General features: G+C 36.0%; 1 protein-coding gene across 8 annotated transcripts in view; it reads right to left on the reverse strand.

Moving 5' to 3' along the window:
* The window catches only part of LOC107031370 (hemolysin A), a 42,505-nt gene extending 24,059 nt beyond the window's left edge, over positions 1-18,446 (reverse strand). Inside the window, exons 1-10 of one of the 8 annotated variants that reach the window (XR_001458201.2) lie at positions 18,259-18,445; positions 18,075-18,153; positions 16,455-16,534; positions 12,195-12,297; positions 11,944-12,100; positions 10,963-11,091; positions 10,695-10,781; positions 4,964-5,055; positions 4,055-4,099; positions 1,259-1,355 (exon numbers count right to left, since the gene is read on the reverse strand). Coding sequence is in view for 5 of the 8 variants with exons in the window: in XM_015232705.2 (XP_015088191.1) it covers positions 1,200-1,355; positions 4,055-4,099; positions 10,695-10,781; positions 10,963-11,091; positions 11,944-12,100; positions 12,195-12,297; positions 16,455-16,534; positions 18,075-18,153; positions 18,259-18,352 (930 nt within the window). In the remaining 3 variants the exon portion in view is untranslated. Of the gene's footprint in view, positions 1-600; positions 1,356-4,054; positions 4,119-4,963; positions 5,137-10,694; positions 10,782-10,962; positions 11,092-11,943; positions 12,101-12,194; positions 12,298-16,454; positions 16,535-18,074; positions 18,154-18,258 lie in introns of those variants that run through there. The other 7 variants (XR_003580342.1, XR_003580341.1, XM_015232705.2 and 4 more) reach the window with 7 other exon arrangements.
* Positions 18,447-19,109: the final 663 nt, after the last annotated feature.

The raw sequence follows: 19,109 nt of genomic DNA on the forward strand, positions 1-19,109 counted from the left end.
GGGGGGGGGGGGGGGGGGGAGTTGGTGGAGTGGGTAAGAAAAATAATGTAATTTTTGTATGTATAGTAATATTTTAATATTTAAATTTTAATTAATATTAGTAATTTATTATTTAACAAGATGAAGTATTTTATCTATGTGAAATGTCATATATCAAAGGTTTTTAAAATAAAAGAGAATGCATTACGCACACCACTGAGGTGTGTTTTTCAAACTAAAAAGTGATAGTTTAGATATGAAACTCACACTCTCAATAGTTTAGATATGAAACTAAAAAAAAAAGTGGATAGTTTAGATGTATTTTTAACACCTTATCTCTTTTTTAAACTGAGATTATATCAGCTTCAACACATATAACCGCAAGTTTGCAACCCACTCCTACCCGCATTAATTTAAAAAAAAAAAAAAACACTTCAACCCACCCTGCTGCCATCCCTATATTCACTAGCAGAATCTTTGCAATGGGATTTTGAAAGTGAGTTCATGTTAACACTAGGCAATCCCCATTACATTCCAAATGTGGAGGTCTTCATTTTAGACAAAGCAGGCAGACAGTTCACTTGTTTTTGTTAAAAGTGAAAAGTAAGAGTAACATAGAGGTTAAGAGAAAAGTCGCATGCATTTCTTGTCCAACTCTGACTGATCCAAAGATACAAGGAACCCCCAGTATATAACCTGTGTTAAAAAGATTTATAAGATTTATCTTTGTAAAATAGAAGCTACACAACATAAACTAGAAAGTTCAATCCCATCCTCTTCTGTCTTCGTACACAAGTGAAAACAAATACCTTGTACAGTTCCCCTTTCCCTTTCACCTACACCAAGAGTTCAGTAGACTCGAAAGTGGGCAATTCAGGAGAAAGGCAAATGAATATTTGGTTTTAACCAATTATCTCCTCAACGGTAGTAATGCTGGTCATTGCTAAAACTTCAACATGTTCATTGTTTATAGTCACATAAGAACGGACTACACTCAAAAGGCCCTCCATCATAAACTATCTAGCCAGCCAACTTCAAAATTATGCATCCACGTCACTGATTGGAGTCCAAGCACCTCTACAAGTTGTGCTCTTTAATACTTTTGGGAGATATCCCGCATGTCCGTACAATACATGTTTTATCCAGATGCTATATAGGCTTACTGTTTCTCAACTTCTCTAACTGATGATTGTTCATACATGGTTGATTCCAAATGTTAGCTAGACTTGCTGTTTCTCAACTTCCTCACTGATGACTGTTCGATTGAAGCAAGCTAGAAACTCTTTATTTCCTTCAGCTCCCTTCAAAGGAGATTCAATCCAACCTTTGCATTGAAATCCATGGTTTTGTACCCCATTAATGATCCTCTCAATCACCTGCACAGCCATAATACTTAGCATCTCGTGACAGCAGTAGCAAAATGAGGAACTTCCGTAATAAACAAGAGATGTGACCAAGTAAAAAAAAAATTGTTCTCAGTTATCTTTCTTGCTAAAAGTTGTGGTATACCAAACACAAAAGGTAGTTTGATGATGGGAAATAGGGATGGGGGTGTTGAAGAAATAACAATAAAACCAAGTGAGATACCAGCATCTCCAAATTTCCCTTGAGAAGGTTACCGTGAAAATATCAACTTCATCACAGCTCACAGAGCAAAAATTCTTGGTACCTCCTTTGATGGAAAAAAAACTCTAATCGAGAACTGATAACTCAACCCAAATTGACTTCTCCAAGAGTTCAGCCTAAGGCACATTCCGAGCACAACAAGCAGACTGATAACATGCCTGTAAGACCTAGTCTATTCCATGAGCGCAAATAGGTAAAATCAAATCGAATGCTGCTATTTGTGTGTAATCCATCCAGCTCTTTGTTTTGCTCAGTAGTTTTCCTATCCTATCTGAGTTGACAGAAACTCCGTTCTCTTTATCCAAATCCTTAATCTAGTCAGAGTTCTCACTTTCTTTCACCCATTAACAGTTGGCATCTATCCGATTCATAGAAAAACTAAAGCCAGGTACAAATGAAAAAATGTCTCTGAGATCTATTCACCCTTCCTCCTGTATTATATGCAGCCATGAACGTGACATTATGGGACTCAGCCAGGGAAGAACAGAATTATGCTACTAGATTGATTATATCAAGTTGAAATATAAGTAGGGGTGTTAAATGGGTGGGTTAGTTGAAATTGAGAATATTAAAATGGGTTGAAATAGAAGTCAGGTTGGGTCTTGACCCACCCAAGTTTACTTTGGGCTCAAATGGGCTAAAAAACGGATTGGGTCTTGACCCGCCCAATTCGACCCGATTAATCTCAATAATTTAACATATTGATGTTTAACTTTTATAATCACAATTTGAATTTTAACTCAAGAATTTTTTTTTAAAAAAAGTAACAAATGGATAGATAAACCCCAAAAGATGTTAAATATATAATAATTCATACCTTAAATATAGGAACATATCTTAATAATTTAAAACGGGTTTGAAATTGGAGATTGAATTGGGCTCAATTGAGGATTCTCTTCAAATAGGTTATGCTTGAATGGGTTGAGATTGAATCCAATTCAAATTATCTTGAGCCCAAACCTTAAAATTCTGGACGGGTTGGGCGGTTTACCTATGTTTGGGTTCATTTTTGACACCCCTAAATATAAGTATCTTTACTCCCTCCATATCCTAATGTATGTGACGCATTGTGGCTGGCAATGGAAATTAAAAAAGACTTTTTTAAACTTATGTATTATAACAAGTAGTCCCTATGTCCTAGTTTATATGACTCACTTTCCTTTCTATTCAGTCAATAAAAAGAATGACATATTTCTATAGTAAGTAACAATTTAACTTTAAAATATCCATTTTACCGGTAATGAAATGATGTATAGCCACACAAATATCTCACTTATTTTAGACCACAAGTTTCTAAAGTCGTAGTTTCTTTCTTAAACTTCGTACCAAGTCAAACTCATATAAAATGGAACAGAGGGAGTAATAGTTATTTGTGCGGCAATAAATCATCTCATTAAGGGTAAAATGAAAAGTTCAAAGTTAAATAATTTCTAAATATAGTAAGGTATCACTCTTTTCGATACATACTAAATAAGGAAAGTGCATCACAAATGGGGACAAAGGGCATATTCATAATCACTTTATTAACAGATTATATTTCATATAAGAAACAAAATCAGTAGAGCGCTGGATGAAAGTTGAGCAGTCTGACTGGTTACTTACCTCTGATTGACCTACTTATTTAGCCAAGGGGATTCATATTACTATTATCAATTCAAATAATTTATGGTTGGCTTGGTTGGACTAACAAGGAAGCATATTTTTGCCATATACACAAGCATTTGTTTTAAATAGCATCATGTTAAGATAAAAGACATTAGGAGAATAAATCAACAAGAAAATGAGAGATCTTAACATACTCCCTCCGTTTCAAAAAGGATGGTCTAGTTTGACTTAAAACGGAGTTTAAGAAAAGAAAGAAGACTTTTTAATCTTGTGGTTCTAAATTAAAGTTATGTCAAATGTACCAAAATGCCCTTTAATCTTGTGGTCTTAAATATCTCATGTGGAAAGTTAAAATTAAATTGTTGTCAAAAAAGGAAAGGGGTCAATCTTTTTAAAACTGACTAAAAAGGAAATAGGGTCATTCTTCTTTAAACTGAGGGAGTATTTAACATTCAAGTAAACAATATGAGCAATGCACCCATAGAATTTTTCACAAATTAATGTAGCTACTAATCTAAATTGTTGTCCAAAAAAACTTATAGCATGGATTCAAATGTCATTTCTTGCTAAAGGATTTTTTTACTTTCCCACTAACCAAATGTTTTCTACCCTTTTCATACTTTTCGACTGATTACAAAAGTTGGACAGACTATCAATTGTGTTCAATGTAGCCCATTGTCCCTCCTCAAAATAGCCAAGATACTAATATCATTTAACAGAAGTCTTAATAACCAGCTTTTTTTTCAAGAAGAATAAATCCAAAAAAAAGTCTTAATAATCAGCTTTTGAGTAGATTATATAAAGAATCAAAAGAAAACAAATGAAAAGGCTGGGAAATGCTTACCTCTTGATGGACCAAGGGATCCCTTACAATTCCACCTCCTCCAACCTAACATGTTTATATAAGTCTACATCAAAAATACATAATTATCTTGAGAAACAAGATAACTCTTAAAAACACAGTAAAACCCAATGCCTCTTGGAAGCAACACCAACACAAGACTCGAGAGACTTCAGGCAAGTGCAAGTGACTGAGCTATCAGTGGAATATCTACAACTATTCATTTGATTGAATTAACAGCTATGTTGCTCAGACTCTCCAAAAAAGCCTGCCACACCTGTGTCAGATCCTTCAAAATGCAGTACTTATGGAGGATCTGACATGCAATCTATGAGATTTCTAAAGAGTCCAAGCAACAAGATCAACAGTAGGCTTGAGAGACATATTGACTAAGCCGGTCCTTATAACCTATGTTTCCATACATACAATCCTTCACATGCAAAATTAATCACAAAATTAACATAGAGAACATCCTTAAGAGCAGAATGAAAGCCAAGACATCTAGAAAGAAGTACTAACACAAGACTAGATACGAACAGGCAAATGATTAAGCTTCTTTGATCTGATTGAGGCATTACTTGGCTTAAAGGACATTGATAAGCTGATGCTTATACCCTATCTTTCCATATGCAGAATCCTTCAGATCCACACACATACAAGAGTACCACTTCAAGAAGATCGTAATTGCACTTGCTAGGAGTGACTACACTCAATTTAAGATCACTGAGAAAACTTCAATTATGATGAAACATCAGTAAAATTGGTTCATTTATCAAGTCAAAGTACTTTACCGAGTCTAGTCCACTCAAACTTCCCCCTTCTAGTATATTTATTGCAGATCGATAAATTATTACACTTTTAGATGAAGTCATGACCAATTCAACATTGTATCAAAGGAAGCAAAGATCTTACATTGATATCTCACTGCCACCATCAACGATGATATTTCTCACATGCTTGGTCCAAGAAAAGAATCAAATCCGCATAAAGGTGATCAAGGTCGTCTTGTAGATTTAATATAAATAGATAAAAGTGTCATTTCTCTAATAGATTAAGTTTTTAGATGAAGTGGTCATGCAATTAACCTGCAATTAACCAATGTTAAATGATTGCTCTGCTTAGAAGGGTGACGGATGGGAGCAGTGAGGTATGAAATTACTTAGATAGAAGCATCTCAGCTTTCATCACCAGAGACACAACATCCAAGGTAATGTAAAACATGAAAAAGATGGTCACAAACGAGGTCCATCAGAGGTGTAAAAACATGAACTTGCATGGATACACCAACATTAGACTAGTCTATAGGTATGTGTGTTACACATGTACTCTTTATTAACGAGTACAAAAATTTTCAAAATCATATAAATATTATGAAAAAACATGGTTGAGTTATCGAATAGAAGTTGAAGAGTAAATTTTTGGAATATTGTTTCCACTACATAAATATATAACAAAATCTTGTCTCTTGGTACAAGTATTTGCTTTTTCATGGAACTAGAAGCACATATTTACTGGTTCTCTTAGTTGCTTAATTACTATAGAAAACTGTATGCTTCAGTTTGTTTGTGAAGGCAATTAGGAGAATGTTGCACCTGTAAATTTCTATGAGATTTTTTGGCAAGGAGGAGCTTCTTGGCTTTCACTTACTGTAATTTTTGAAGGATATAATTATTTTGCATAGTCCGAATAAGGAAAGGATTTACATAAGGAAAGTTCTAAATTTTGTTAAAGGTTGTTGGTCGAACTCTTCAAAATGTTGACACGAGCGTGTTGGATATTCAAAGTCAAAAGCAGTGCAATTTTTGAAGAATAATGTTGGAGAGTCTGAGCAACATAAGGTTAAAGGGCTAAATATTTGGGCTTCCTACATTACTCAAGTAAGGAAAGATTTAGTAAGCAACGTTTTTGTCATTAGATGACAATTTCGCTGTTACACATATTTGGAATTAGAATGAATAACAGGAATTCAGGAAATTAGTTGAGCCACGTCAGAAATTAGTTAGTTAATACCGGGTTAGTTAAAGTTGTTAAGAGTACTTTGAAACAGTTAGTAGATATTTTCCTTTCAGCTAATTCAATTGTAAATCCTATATAGTTCTGAATTGTAAAGGAGATTTCATCATTAATATACAATACAACTCATTTCTCTCTTAAAATCTACATTTTCCTTCTTCTCTTCTTCTCTGTTTTTCCATTGTTCTTAACTGTTCTTTAGCAGTTACTTCTCTCAATCCTCGAATCTTAGTTGATTCCTGCAATTGAGGTAACATAGGGAGTAGTCTGAATAGCAGAATGATAAGAGGTGTTGTACCAATACTCTGCCATGGCTAAACAAGAAAACCAATTGGTAGCATCCTCATTACAGAAACACCTTAAGTAGGTCTCTAGGCACCTGTTCAACACTTCAGTCTGGCCATCAGACTGAGGATGGTAAGGCTGATGAAGTGTTTAGTTGAACTCCTTGGATAGTAAACAAGTCCTGCCAAAAAGAACTTAAGAACACAGCATCCCTATCACTTGTGATTGCATCAGGTAGTCCATGTAACTTTACAACAGTATCCATAAATACTCCAGCTACATATTTGGTAGTATAAGGATGTTTGAGAGGCATAAAATGAGCATACTTGCTTAATCTATCCACCACGACCAAGATCACTTCATAACCATTTGACTTGGGAAGACCATCAATAAAATCCATACTAATTTGTGACCATACAACCTCAGGAATTGGAAGAGGCTGTAACAGACCCAGATATGCTGCTAAGTCAAACTTGTTCCTTTGACAAGTATCACACTTCCGAACAAACTCCTGCACATCAGTTCTAATGCCCTTCCAGTAGAAAAGTGTAAGCAACCTCTTCAAAGTAGCTTCCACCCCAGAATGGCCTCCTTGAGGGGAAAATGCCAGAGTCATGATCTGCCTCCTCAACTCATGGACCTTACCAACAACTAGTCTTCCTTTCCTTCTCAATTGATTTTGTTGCCAAGTGAATTGCTTACACACTGTTGGATCAACCTTTAACCGCTCAATTAAAGTTTTAAGCTCAATGTCCATTACCCAACTATCCACAAAAGCTTGTAGGATATCGAATTGGTATTAGAAATTACCAAAGCTAACAACTCAGCACCAGTGACTCTTGACAAGGCATCTGCTACCTTGTTCTCTATACCCTTCTTGTATTCAATATTATAGGCAAATGGCATCAACTTTGTCAACCATAATAACTGAGAGTTAGTGTGTATAGTTTGTTCCATCAGGAATTACAAAGCCTTTTGATCAGTTTGATGGTGAACTTCTGACCCAACAGATACTGAGACCACTTTGTAACAGCTTGAACAATAGCCAGTAATTCTCTATCATAGAGAGATAATGCTCTATTTTTAGGTGAGAGAGACTTACTAATGAAGGCAATGGGATGACCCTCCTGCATAAGTACATTTCCAATACCATAATCACTTGCATCTGTCTCCATCACAAATGTCTTGGTAAGGCTAAGTCAAGAGCTTTTATTAGTGAATCCTTAAATTGTTCGAAAGCAATGATTGCTTCTTCTGACCACTTAAACTTGTTCTTCAATAGATCTGTTAATGGTCTAGAAATGACCCCAAATCCTTGGATGAATCTTCTGTAATAACCAGCTAGACCCAAAAAACCTCTCAACTGCTTGAGGGTGGCTGGTTTAGGCCAATTTTGGACTGCTTGCACCTTTTGTGGATCAGTAGAAACTCCTTCCTTAGTTATGAAATGGCCCAAGTACTCTATCCTCTGCACCCTAAAGAAACACTTACTCTCTTTGGCGAACAATTTGTGTTTTTGCAATTCCTCAAAAACAAATCTGAGGTGTCTCAAGTGGTCCTCCAAGTTCTTGTTGTATATAAGAATATCATCAAAGAAGCTAATACATGTTTCCTTAAGAAAGCTTTAAAAACAAAATTCATAAGGCCTTGAAATGTTGCTGGTGCATTAGATAGGCCAAATGGCATCACCAATACTCAAAGTGTCCATCATGGGTTCTAAATGTTGTTTTTGGTACATCTTCTACGGCCATTCTTAGTTGATGATATCCTGATCCAAGATTAATTTTTGAAAAGATCTTGGACTCTCCCAATTCATCTAATAAGTCCTCAACAATGGGAATTGGAAACTTATTCTTAACAGTGTACTTATTAAGATCTCTGTAGTCTACGCACATTCTCCAAGTTCCATCTTACTTTCCCACCAACACAACAGGAGAGGCAAATGGACTACAACTTGGTTGTATTATGCCTTGATCAAGCATCTGTTGAACCAAGTTTTCAATAATGTCCTTAATAGAAGCGTACCTGTAAGGTCGCTTATTCACTGGTTCAGCCCCTTGCTGTAACATAATTCTATGATTAAAAGTTCCTCTAAATGGAGGTAACTCTATAGACTCATCAAACAAATGCTTAAACTCCTGCAACAGTTCTAACGACCTAGGGTCCTGATCAGGTTTATTCCTAGTCTCCAGTGCATACCACTGCGTCTCAGTGTTCATGTCTGGAACAACTTGTATCATGAACAATTGAGAGTGATTACCTGACATTTTAGCTAGTTTCCCAGCTCCAGGAAGAGTAACCTGCCTTCCGGCACCCCTGAGACAATGTTTCCTCCCTCGATAATAAAATTCCATAGTTAGAGTTCCAAAGTTCATCTTGATATCTCCCAGAGTCAACAACCATTGCACTCCAAGCACTACCCCACAAGAACCTAATGGTAATAGCAGAAAATCAGTTGCGAATTCAGCTCCTTGCAGCAACCACGAGATTGTGCACACTTGCTACACTAGCATGTCATTTCCATTAGCTACAGCCACACTTTGAGGTAGAGTAGATCTTACTTCACATCCTAGCACCTTTACTAACTCAGGATCAATAAAGTTGTGAGAGCTTCCTGTGTCAATCAAAACATGGAGAGGTTTCTTAGCATGGTATCCAGTAACCTTCAAGTTTCTGTACCCTAGTGAGCCATTTAGATCATGAACAGAGATTTCCATCTGCTCCAGAGCTTGTATCTCCATTGTGTGTTCTTCCTGATGCCCAACCACCTGGGAGTCCTCCCCCAACTCTTCTATTTCCTCAACCTCCAACAAATACAATTGTTTCAAGTTCTTGCATTTATGACCAAACATATACTTTTCGGACAAAAGTAGCAAAGATCTTTGGATCTTCTATCATTCATCTCCTCTATACTCAAAATTCTCCTATTGACCTCTTTTGAAGCCATAGAAGTACCCACAGTGGGAGTTGGTAGTAATGGTGATTTGTTGTGAAACTTCTGCTCACTAATTCCATACCTTGTATTAGCTTACTGATTCTGCACTGGGGCTACAGGTTGTTTGATAGCAGCCAGATAAGCTTCCTGGATTCTTGCTGATTTGTACACTTGAGATAGAGTCTGAGCGTTACCCAATTTTACTGCCATACTGAGCTCATGTTTCAACCCTCCAATGAAACAACTAATTGCATTCTCTTGAGACAGATTGACCCTTGTCAATTTCCTCTCAAATATTGCTTGATAGCCCTTGACACAACCTGTTTGCTTCATCTTCTTGATCTCCTCCATGGGATCATCATAGTCTGCCCCAAATCTTTCCACAAGAGACATCATATACTCATTCCAAGTTGGTGACTGTAAGTACTGCCTGTCTTCATGAATGACAAATGCCATTGAACAGCCTCACCTTCAAATTGTAAAGCTGCAATTCCTATATTCTCATCCATAGGAATATTCTCCATATTAAACAACTGTTCTATCCTGAATAACCAAGACCTAAGATCTTCTCAAAAAAACTCAAGAACTCCATCCTTGACAATCGAGGAAAATGAGAATGGTGATTGGTGAAACTACTGGAACTTTTCTCCCTTTGAGACCTTTCATCAAACACCCTCCTTGCATCCGGCACTTCCTCCCTTTCTGGATGATCCACTAGTGTTTTTTCAGAAATTGCTAATTGTTCCCTTAATTTTACTACAACCTGATCCAATTTCCTGAGACTTGACACTTCACCCGCAAGAGTTCCCACTTCTAATAATACCTTCTGCATCAATTCATGCAATTCACCCACTTCACTATTACCAGATCCTTCAGTTAATCTTGTGTTCTTTGTCATCGTTACCAAGGAAAGTGTAGCTCTGATACCAATGTTACCTCAATTGCGGGAATCAACTAAGATTCGAGGATTGAGAGAAGTAACTGCTAAAGAACAGTAAAGAACAATGGAAAAACAGAGAAGAAGAGAAGAAGGAGAATGTAGATTTTAAGAGAGAAATGTTGTATTGTATATTCATGATGAGATCTCCTTTACAATTCAGAACTATATAGGATTTACAATTGAATTAGCTGAAAGGAAAATATCTACTAATTGTTTCAACAGTACTCTTAACAACTTTACCTAACCCGATATTAACTAACTAATTTTTGACGTGGCTCAACTAATTTCCTGAATTCCTGTTATTCATCCTAATTCCAAATATGTGTAACATTCGCTCAATGTAAAATAAATTAATTGTTGGTAAAAGATCAACCTTTTTCAACACTAAATTTAGGGGTTGGGGGGTATCCAACACACACTGCATTTATGAAGGGTAAAAGAGCTGATCGGGATCTCTGAAAATTGCTTACTTGGGATCTCCGAGCCTCAAACTGAGGTTTAATCAGAGTCACTAAAGTAGCTTCCTCCTTCATCAAATTGACAACTGCAGGCATCACCTGGATACACAATGAACATTTGAGTATTACTAGGTATTGACAAAAACTGTCTATGTAAGAAAAATTGCTGATAAACCATACACAAAAATGGAATAGCCTAGTTTTCTATGCTAAATCATTAATGTAGGGAACTACATTAAAACTATAACACTGGTAGCATTTTGGAGAAAAAAAAGCTTACCAGAAGTATCGAAATAAAGGAGAGGTCCAAAGTTACTAAGTCAACCTTCTGTGGGAGTTCAGAAAGGTATCTCAAGTTTGTACGCTCGATAACGCTTACACGCTCATCTCGACGAATTTTATCTGCCACCTGTGAAGAAATCAGCAAGCCTTTACAAATATAAATAACTAAATGATCAGCAATTTAAAGACGATCCTGGTACTGCTCGGCCACTAATTAATTTTGAAGAAGCTGTTATTTAATGGCCAAAAGTAGAAGGAAAATCTCATTATTCAGGAATTTTTGAACTGATGAACTTAAATTCAAAGCATACTGGATGTTTTTCAAAACGACAGTACATTCAAACATTCGAATGGTTTCTTGCTCAATGCTTTACGATTTGGTGTGTAAAAATAATTTTCTTTATGGGCCATCACTGTCAGTAGTATACTTTCCAAAAAGGGAACAGAAAATTGATTCATCAAAACATTAACCATTACTGCCTTATTCCACCTGCACCGCTATTTTATGCTAGAAGTAATTTCAGGTTACAATTTCGAGCAGCTACACTACAACTCAGCTTTGCTTCGTACAGAAAACTACTTTCCCTTATGATTTTTTTTATAATGGTGGTTTTCGTAACTATTCATTTATGATTGATATCTTTGCAATTTAATTTTATCATAAGAAGTTTTTTGGATCTTACAATTTTTTCCCTCCTTTTCTAACTTGCACATTGCACTAGAACTTTGGCGATGCATTTGGACACAACGTTCCTTTTCTCCTCTATCTTTTTACAAAAAAGAATATGACACTCGCTAGAGCTGCTTCGAGCCTCCAACAAGCATGGCACCATGTATATTCAACATCCTTTCCATTTTGTATTCAGACATCTCAAATTGGACAACTCGGAACCTTAACTTGTGTAATTGAAACCAGTAAAAGAAAATTAAAAAAAGTAGAAGCTTTATGAGCATCATCTTTTAAGTCTAGTGATGTTACCTGTCCATATCCTACATCAACTCCATAGACAAATGAAGCACCATACTGAAGTAAACAATCAGTAAATCCTCCAGTAGACAAGCCTGAATCAAGAGCTACTTTTCCTGCGACATCAATCCCCAGGTTTTCAATTGCGGCCTCCAGTTTATGTCCTCCTCTGAGTAAACATCAACAAGCAAGTCAAAGAGATGCTAAGATTTCTGCCAAGTATGTCAAAAATAAAAATACAGGCTCAGTGTAGGAATACTCACCTGCATACATATTTTGGAATTTCAGCCATGATCTCCACAACAGCTTTATCAGGGATTTGAGTCCCTGCTTTGGTAACAACTCTTCCGTCTACTAACACTTTGCCTAAGCTAGAAAAATTGTTGGGAGTTAAGGAGATGAAGGCAGAGTGACATAAGCAAACCAACCGCTAGTTAAAATATCAACTTGAAAGAAAAGTTTAAGCAAAGAAGTAACAATAAGTTGTCAGTTCGATATAAAGTAGGAATTCATAAATACTATAAGACGATTTCGATAAATTTCTGGAGTTGGAGATTAATGAGCCCGAAGAGGAGCTATGTATGAGGTTGAGATACAAGACAAGAGATTAAGAGAAACTAAAGTGTTGGAAAAAGAAATCAGTAAGTCCTACATTGGTTGAGGAAATGGATTGTGGTCTCCTCTTGGACAATCCTTCCTTCATGAGCTAACTTTCAAGGTTGGTTTAGGCTCAGGTCCATTTACTAACATGGTACTAGAGCAGACAAAGGTTCATGCTTCAAGTCTCACTACCACCCATTATCACGAAGAATGTCCACATACTTAGTTAAAAAGAATTAGGCCAGCACTATAGGGGGCATATTAAAGACATAATTAAGTAAATTAAAGTGTGCTCTCTCTAACTACTTAAAGTTTAGGAAAGAGCACACTCCTATATTATTATGTCTATAATGATCATATTCTTCATGCTTTCTTCCGTGTCATATTTATCACATTATTATTATTATTGAGATTGGTAACACGTGTGTGTGTGTGCGCGCGCGCACGCAGTGTTCTTAATGGCGCTCGCCATTCGCCAAAGGCGCTATGGCGAGGCAAGGCAACCATGTAACGCTATTTCTCAGTGAGGCTTGGCGAGATCAATTAGGCGACGAGAGGCGACGTGAGGCAACGTAATGTCGACCTGAATGGCGTCGCCTTTTGTTTTAAATTTTTTAAAAAGGTCTTGACTTAATAATATTAGTCAAAATTAGGGCTTTTTTCCATACTTCCAGTCAGTCGTGACTCGCGTTTCTTCTCCTCAACCTCGTGATCTCTTCTTCTCCTTCAGTCAACTGGCGCGAAAGGTGTGGCCCCTTTTCTTTCTTCTTCTCTTCTTTTCTTCCTTTCTTCTCTTCAGTCCTCTTTTTCTCTTATTTTCTTCTTTTCTTCTGTTCAATTTCTTGTGAAGTGAATCTTAAATTCTGAAATTTGTAGCTCTGAACTGCTTGCTGTCTTCACTCTTCACTGCTTGCTGCCTTCACTACTCTTTTTTTTTCCTCTGTTTTCTTCACTGCTCTGTTTTTTCCCTCTGTTTTCTTTTTTCACTGTAAAATGCTGCTGAATGCTGCTGCTTTCACTGTGCTGTCTGTTATTTAAAAAAAAAAAATATTTCTTCTATAGTAATTAATATAGTATTTGTTGTAACTTGTACAATAGTGAATCCAATGGATATTTATATATGCAATTAAAAAATTTTAATTTTGGGTATTAATTGGCGCCTCGATTCAAAAAGGCGAGCGGCGACGCGTGGCGAGGCAGGCCCTTGTCGCCTCTCGCCGTCCAAAACACTCTCTCTCTCTCTCTCTCTCTCTCTGTGTGTGTGTGTGTGTGTGTGTGTGTGTATATGAATTAGATCTGCACCATGACAGTGCTATTTACAATTACAAAAACCCAACCATGCAGCTTCACAAGGATCCTATCATATCAACTGGTGGATCAGTCTCCTCTGCATAGTTTTCATTACACCAAAAAAGAAACAAAAGAACACAATTCATCTTGACTTTCTGCACAGGATTGCTTTTGTCTTCAAAAATTTGTAGTTCCTCTCCTTCCAAATTGTCCACCATATACAAGCTGGGACAAGTTTCCCCACTTCTTTTGTCTCACCGTGCCGCCATTATAGTTCCAACACTTCAATAAATCACAACTTGTTGTTGGCATAGACCATCTTAGTCCTACCAAGTTCAAAAAAAGTTGTCACAATTGTCCAGTTATAGGACAATGTGGAAACAGACGGCTATTGTTTTCTCTGACTGCACCACATATACAACATCTACAGCACAGATGACCCCCACCCCCTTAAGTTTTCTTGAGTGAGACATGCTTCTCTTGCTACAATCCAAGAAAAACATACAAATTTGTAAGGGGCCTTAGTCTTCCAGATGAACTTTCATGGCCACTGGTCAACTTGTGCATTTTCTCTTATCTGGTAGTTGTATGCAGATTTGACTGTGTAGACTCCATCACTTCCAGATTTCCAGCACAACGTATCCTCAGATTCTTTGAAGTCTTGGAAAGATTCCAAGGTCGAGAACAAGTCCACAACACTTTCCAATTCCCAATCATGTAATAATCTTCTAAAAGTGATATTCCACCCATGTAGTCCTTTAGCTGATTCAAGGTTAATATCTGGTAAAGTAGCAATAGTGAAGAAATCAGAGAACAGAACTTTAAAGGACCGTGCCCAAGCCAATTGTCATGCCAAAAGGAAAATTTTCCTCCCGTTGCCAACTTTGAAACTGATATTTCCAGCCAAAAAGATCTAATGGCTCTCCAAACTCCAAAGGGACAATTCAGAGAATTAGAGCACCACTGGTCATGTTGGCCATGTTTATCATGTACAGATTTCCATAATGCATTAGTCACCAAGTAATATCTCCATAACCATTTCATCATCAAGCTTTGTTTATGGGCTTTGAGGTCGCTAATGCCAAGTCTTCCATCCTTTTTGCTGGTGATGAGGCATTCCCATTTGACCAAATGTTCTTTGGTGCCTTGCCAAATGAAATTCCTCCTTAAGGAGTCTAATCTTTTCAAAACCTCAGAAGGGATAGGAAAAAAAGACATGACATAGGTAGGGAGAGCATCCAATACTATTGACTAGAATGATCCTGCCGCCCAATGATAAATATTGCCCCTTCCAGTTAGAAAGCCTTTTTTCACACCTTTCTATAACACCGTTCCAGATTTCCAGAGCTTTACTTTTGGCACCCAAAGACAGCCCTAAATACACAGTAGGTAAGGATCCCACCTCACATCCTAGAACTCCTGCTAACACTTGGATATAGTCCACTTTGTTGACTGGGAAAAGCATACTCTTGTTCTAGTTTATACGTAGCCCTGATACTGCTTCAAAAATCACCAGAATGGTTCTTACATATTTCACTTGGTTGATATCAGCATCAGAAGAAAACAGTGAATCATCAGCATATCACACGATATAAGAGCCAGATCCACCGACCCTTCGTCCTTGTTATTATAGTTCTAAATGTTGTGCCCTGTGTTATGTTATCCACGCTCCAGTTGTCTTGAGCAAGCGGGGAAATGTTAGGTCCCGCATTGGATGACGAAATGGGTTGTGGTTACATTATACGATATTAGCAATCATCCTCTGATGAGCTAGTTTTTTGGGTTTAGTTAGGCCTAACTTCCATTTCTTCTCAGAAATAAAGGCATACTCTTGATAAGACTACTTGACATAAATGAACAAAAATTGACATCCGAAAATAAATAATTAAGCATTGATATGTCTGTTATAGTATTATATTTCTTGAAACATTGCTTCTGAAATTCAATGTCTACGTTAATAGTGTGATAATATCCTTTTTAACAATAGCTAGACTATTGCTATACAGCTTCTACTCAAGTAATGTCATTCTACCCTGTAACTCATTCCACAGAGAATAGCATTCTAACTCTAAGCAGGTCAAACCAAATTATAAGAACATAGAAAGGAAGTCTCTTTACTCTGCAATGAGAACAGTGAAAATCAGGTTTAATTACCAAAAGCTCAAGGTTTGAGCAATTAGATGTACTACTTATCATATAGGAAGCATTCCAGGCACCAATAGAATTGACAGAAATTTGTTATAAAATTATATTTCTTGAAACATAGCGTGTCTATTAGAGAATTATATCTTGAAACATCGCATCCAGATAATTTCAGTGACTATTCTACAAGTGTGATGATGTCCTTTCTAATGATAGCTAGACTACTTTTACAGACTCTACTCAAATAATGTTATTCTACCCTGTAACACTTCCCATCAAGAATAACATTTTAACTCTAGACAGCTCAAACAAATTGAAAGAACATAGCTGAGAAGTCTCTTTTCTCTGCAAAAATAAATGCAATAAACAGGTTTGATTACCAAAAGCTAAATGATACTGAGAAATCCGTATCTTCTACTTATCATATTGGCATTGGGCAGATATCAAGACATCAAAAAAGGTGTCAAAAGGACTTGATAAATATCAACTACCTTGGAGGATCCATGACTGTATAAATGTCCGGCTGTATTGCTGAAACCTCTCCAAACACAATTCATCCAGTCTCCTTTTCCTAATGAATCATATGAACACTTAATCAATATGATGGTAGGAAAAGGACCGAAAGTTATCAATAAATTACATACAAAAGGAGCTTTCAGCTCTAATTGAGGAACATTAATACAAGCTTAGGTATAGTGAAACAGCCACTGAAGCAACTAAAAGTGTGTAACAATCCCACGCAGAAGAAAGAACATATTCAATAAGAGATTTTAACAAAGAAATGAAGCTCTATCGATGATGATCGAGTAAGCTTAATTTACCTGTGGGGAGGAAAACTTCAGGCCTCAAGGATTGATAGTTTTTTGGTGTCTACAGCATGATGGAGGTTATGGTGGGCCTGAGGAGGGGTATAGATAGGCAGAAGAAGTATCAGGCCTGCAACTTGCCGAGGACATGACCCTAGATAGAATGATATAGAGGTCGAGGACTAGGATAGGAGATTAGTACATAGTAGGTAGTCATTCACTGTCTAGTTTCCCTGATCAGTAATACTATTATTTTTTTCTCCTACTGTCAAGACTTCAATTTTATTATTAAATGTTGTTTTCTTTCCTTCAGTTTTCTTATTCATTGTTGCTGCTACTGGTATTCTTTGCTGTATTTTCTTTTCCTACTTGTTTGATATGCTTTACTTGAGCCGAGCATCTATCAAAGGCAGGGGTAAGGCTGCATACACTCCATCCTCCGCAGACCCTACTAGTGGGATTTATTGGTATATTGTTGTTGTATTATTGTGTTCAATTGTATGAATGCAGTAACGACTAACGAGATCAACATAGTAGAATGCAATTAAAGTTGCATATCAAGAATGACATATGTGGAGTACATATGTGCACAAGAGTGTACAGTATGTGTAAACGAGGAAGCTTCTTGTATCCATATACATATCTAACCAAATATACAACTTAAGTGAGTGTTGGCTAAATTTACAACGTCAAGTAAAATCAGAAAGGGAAAAATGTGGTACTCCTTCAGTTTTTGAAGGTTAAGACAGCATGCAAGGACTCTAGTTAATGAAGTGGAATCATCCCTCTATGCAAATCTCATTTTTCATGTGCATTTACATAATGCTATGTTGTTCACGAGACAACATTTGTATAACTGAACATAGCAAATCACATCTCTAATATAAAAATGCATTTGAAAAATGACACTGAAGTACAATAATACACTGCAAAAAGTATGAAATTGTCCAATTAAATGGTTGAAGAGATATCTAATAAGGCACGTGTTATGTAAAAGCACTATTCTAGTCAACATCTGTAGAACAATTTCTGTCAATACCAGTTAAGTAATAGCATCTACACCAAATAGTAAAACAGAAATGCATCTACTACCCCAAACTTAAGCTAAAATGTATCGTTTTTTTTAAACTCTATCCTCCAGACACCCATTATGTTTATTGGTGTGTTAGTATTCAAATGGAATTGCATGTATGCAGTTTTTTTTCCATGTTATTGGGTTTTATTTTTATTAATGAGAAGTTGGCAGTTGAAGCAATGCACATTAGGGTAGAAGAATAAATTGATGATACTAAGAGAGAGGATTACTTTTTCTTTGGTTGACCCTTCTCTTCAGTGACGGAAGCAAAGGCTCTTACAGAGAGATAATTGCTGATTTTGAATGTGGCTGATCAATACAAGTAGAATACTCAGATAAACAGACAAAGAAAGAGTCGAAAACTGCAACAACACTTTCAACCATTAACAAAGAGGTAAAAGAAGAGAAAAGTACCAGAGAGGTTTGGAGTAGTGTATGGTAATTTGCAGGAGAAGAAGAAGCTACTGCTGAAACTGTAACACCGAGATATTGGTAGCTTCAGCGCCATTTCTCTGACCTCTACAATTGCCGACCAAGGAAATGGACAAGATTAGGGGATTTTGCAAAGACTAGCTTCTTCTCTTTTTTTTTCTTTTTAGGGAAATGGTATTATATACCTTTAACACAAGAATAGTTCATATATATCCTACTTATAAATAAATGGCTAACATATAATTTTTTTTAACGAAAATAAAAAAATAAACTTTTAATCTATTTTTTTATATTTATTTTAAAAAAGCAAATTCCATATAAGTAAATTTAATCCTCGTTAAATATATTTTTTTAACTTTTTTTTATTTCAATGACTAATTTAGAATTATTATTTTGATAATCAAATTTATTATGTTTCACTAATATTCTTGTAAAACTTGTTGTAGATGACTAAAATTTTTTCTTTGAATACAAAAATCAAATTACAATATAGACAAAAAAAATATTTAAATTTTTTTTCTTTAAACTAAGGAATGAAAGAAAAAAATAAGAATAAGAAAAGAAATTCAAATAATTATAATACAAGAAGTCAAAAAATAATTTATGTATGAAAAAAATTAAAATATACCTTAAACTTTGATAGAAGAATCATATATACCCCTAAATATTTTTTAAAAAAAAAAATTAAAGTATAAAATATAAATTTAAAACTAATTTTTTAACTTCCGTTAAATGAAGGGTATATGTGAGCTCATTTTGTAACGACAGGGGTATATGTGAGCCGTTTGTATAACAGTAAGGGCATATAAGAGTCACTTTCATAATGAGAGGTA

This window comes from Solanum pennellii, chromosome 9, assembly GCF_001406875.1.
Source record: "Solanum pennellii chromosome 9, SPENNV200".
Lineage (NCBI taxonomy): Eukaryota > Viridiplantae > Streptophyta > Magnoliopsida > Solanales > Solanaceae > Solanum > Solanum pennellii.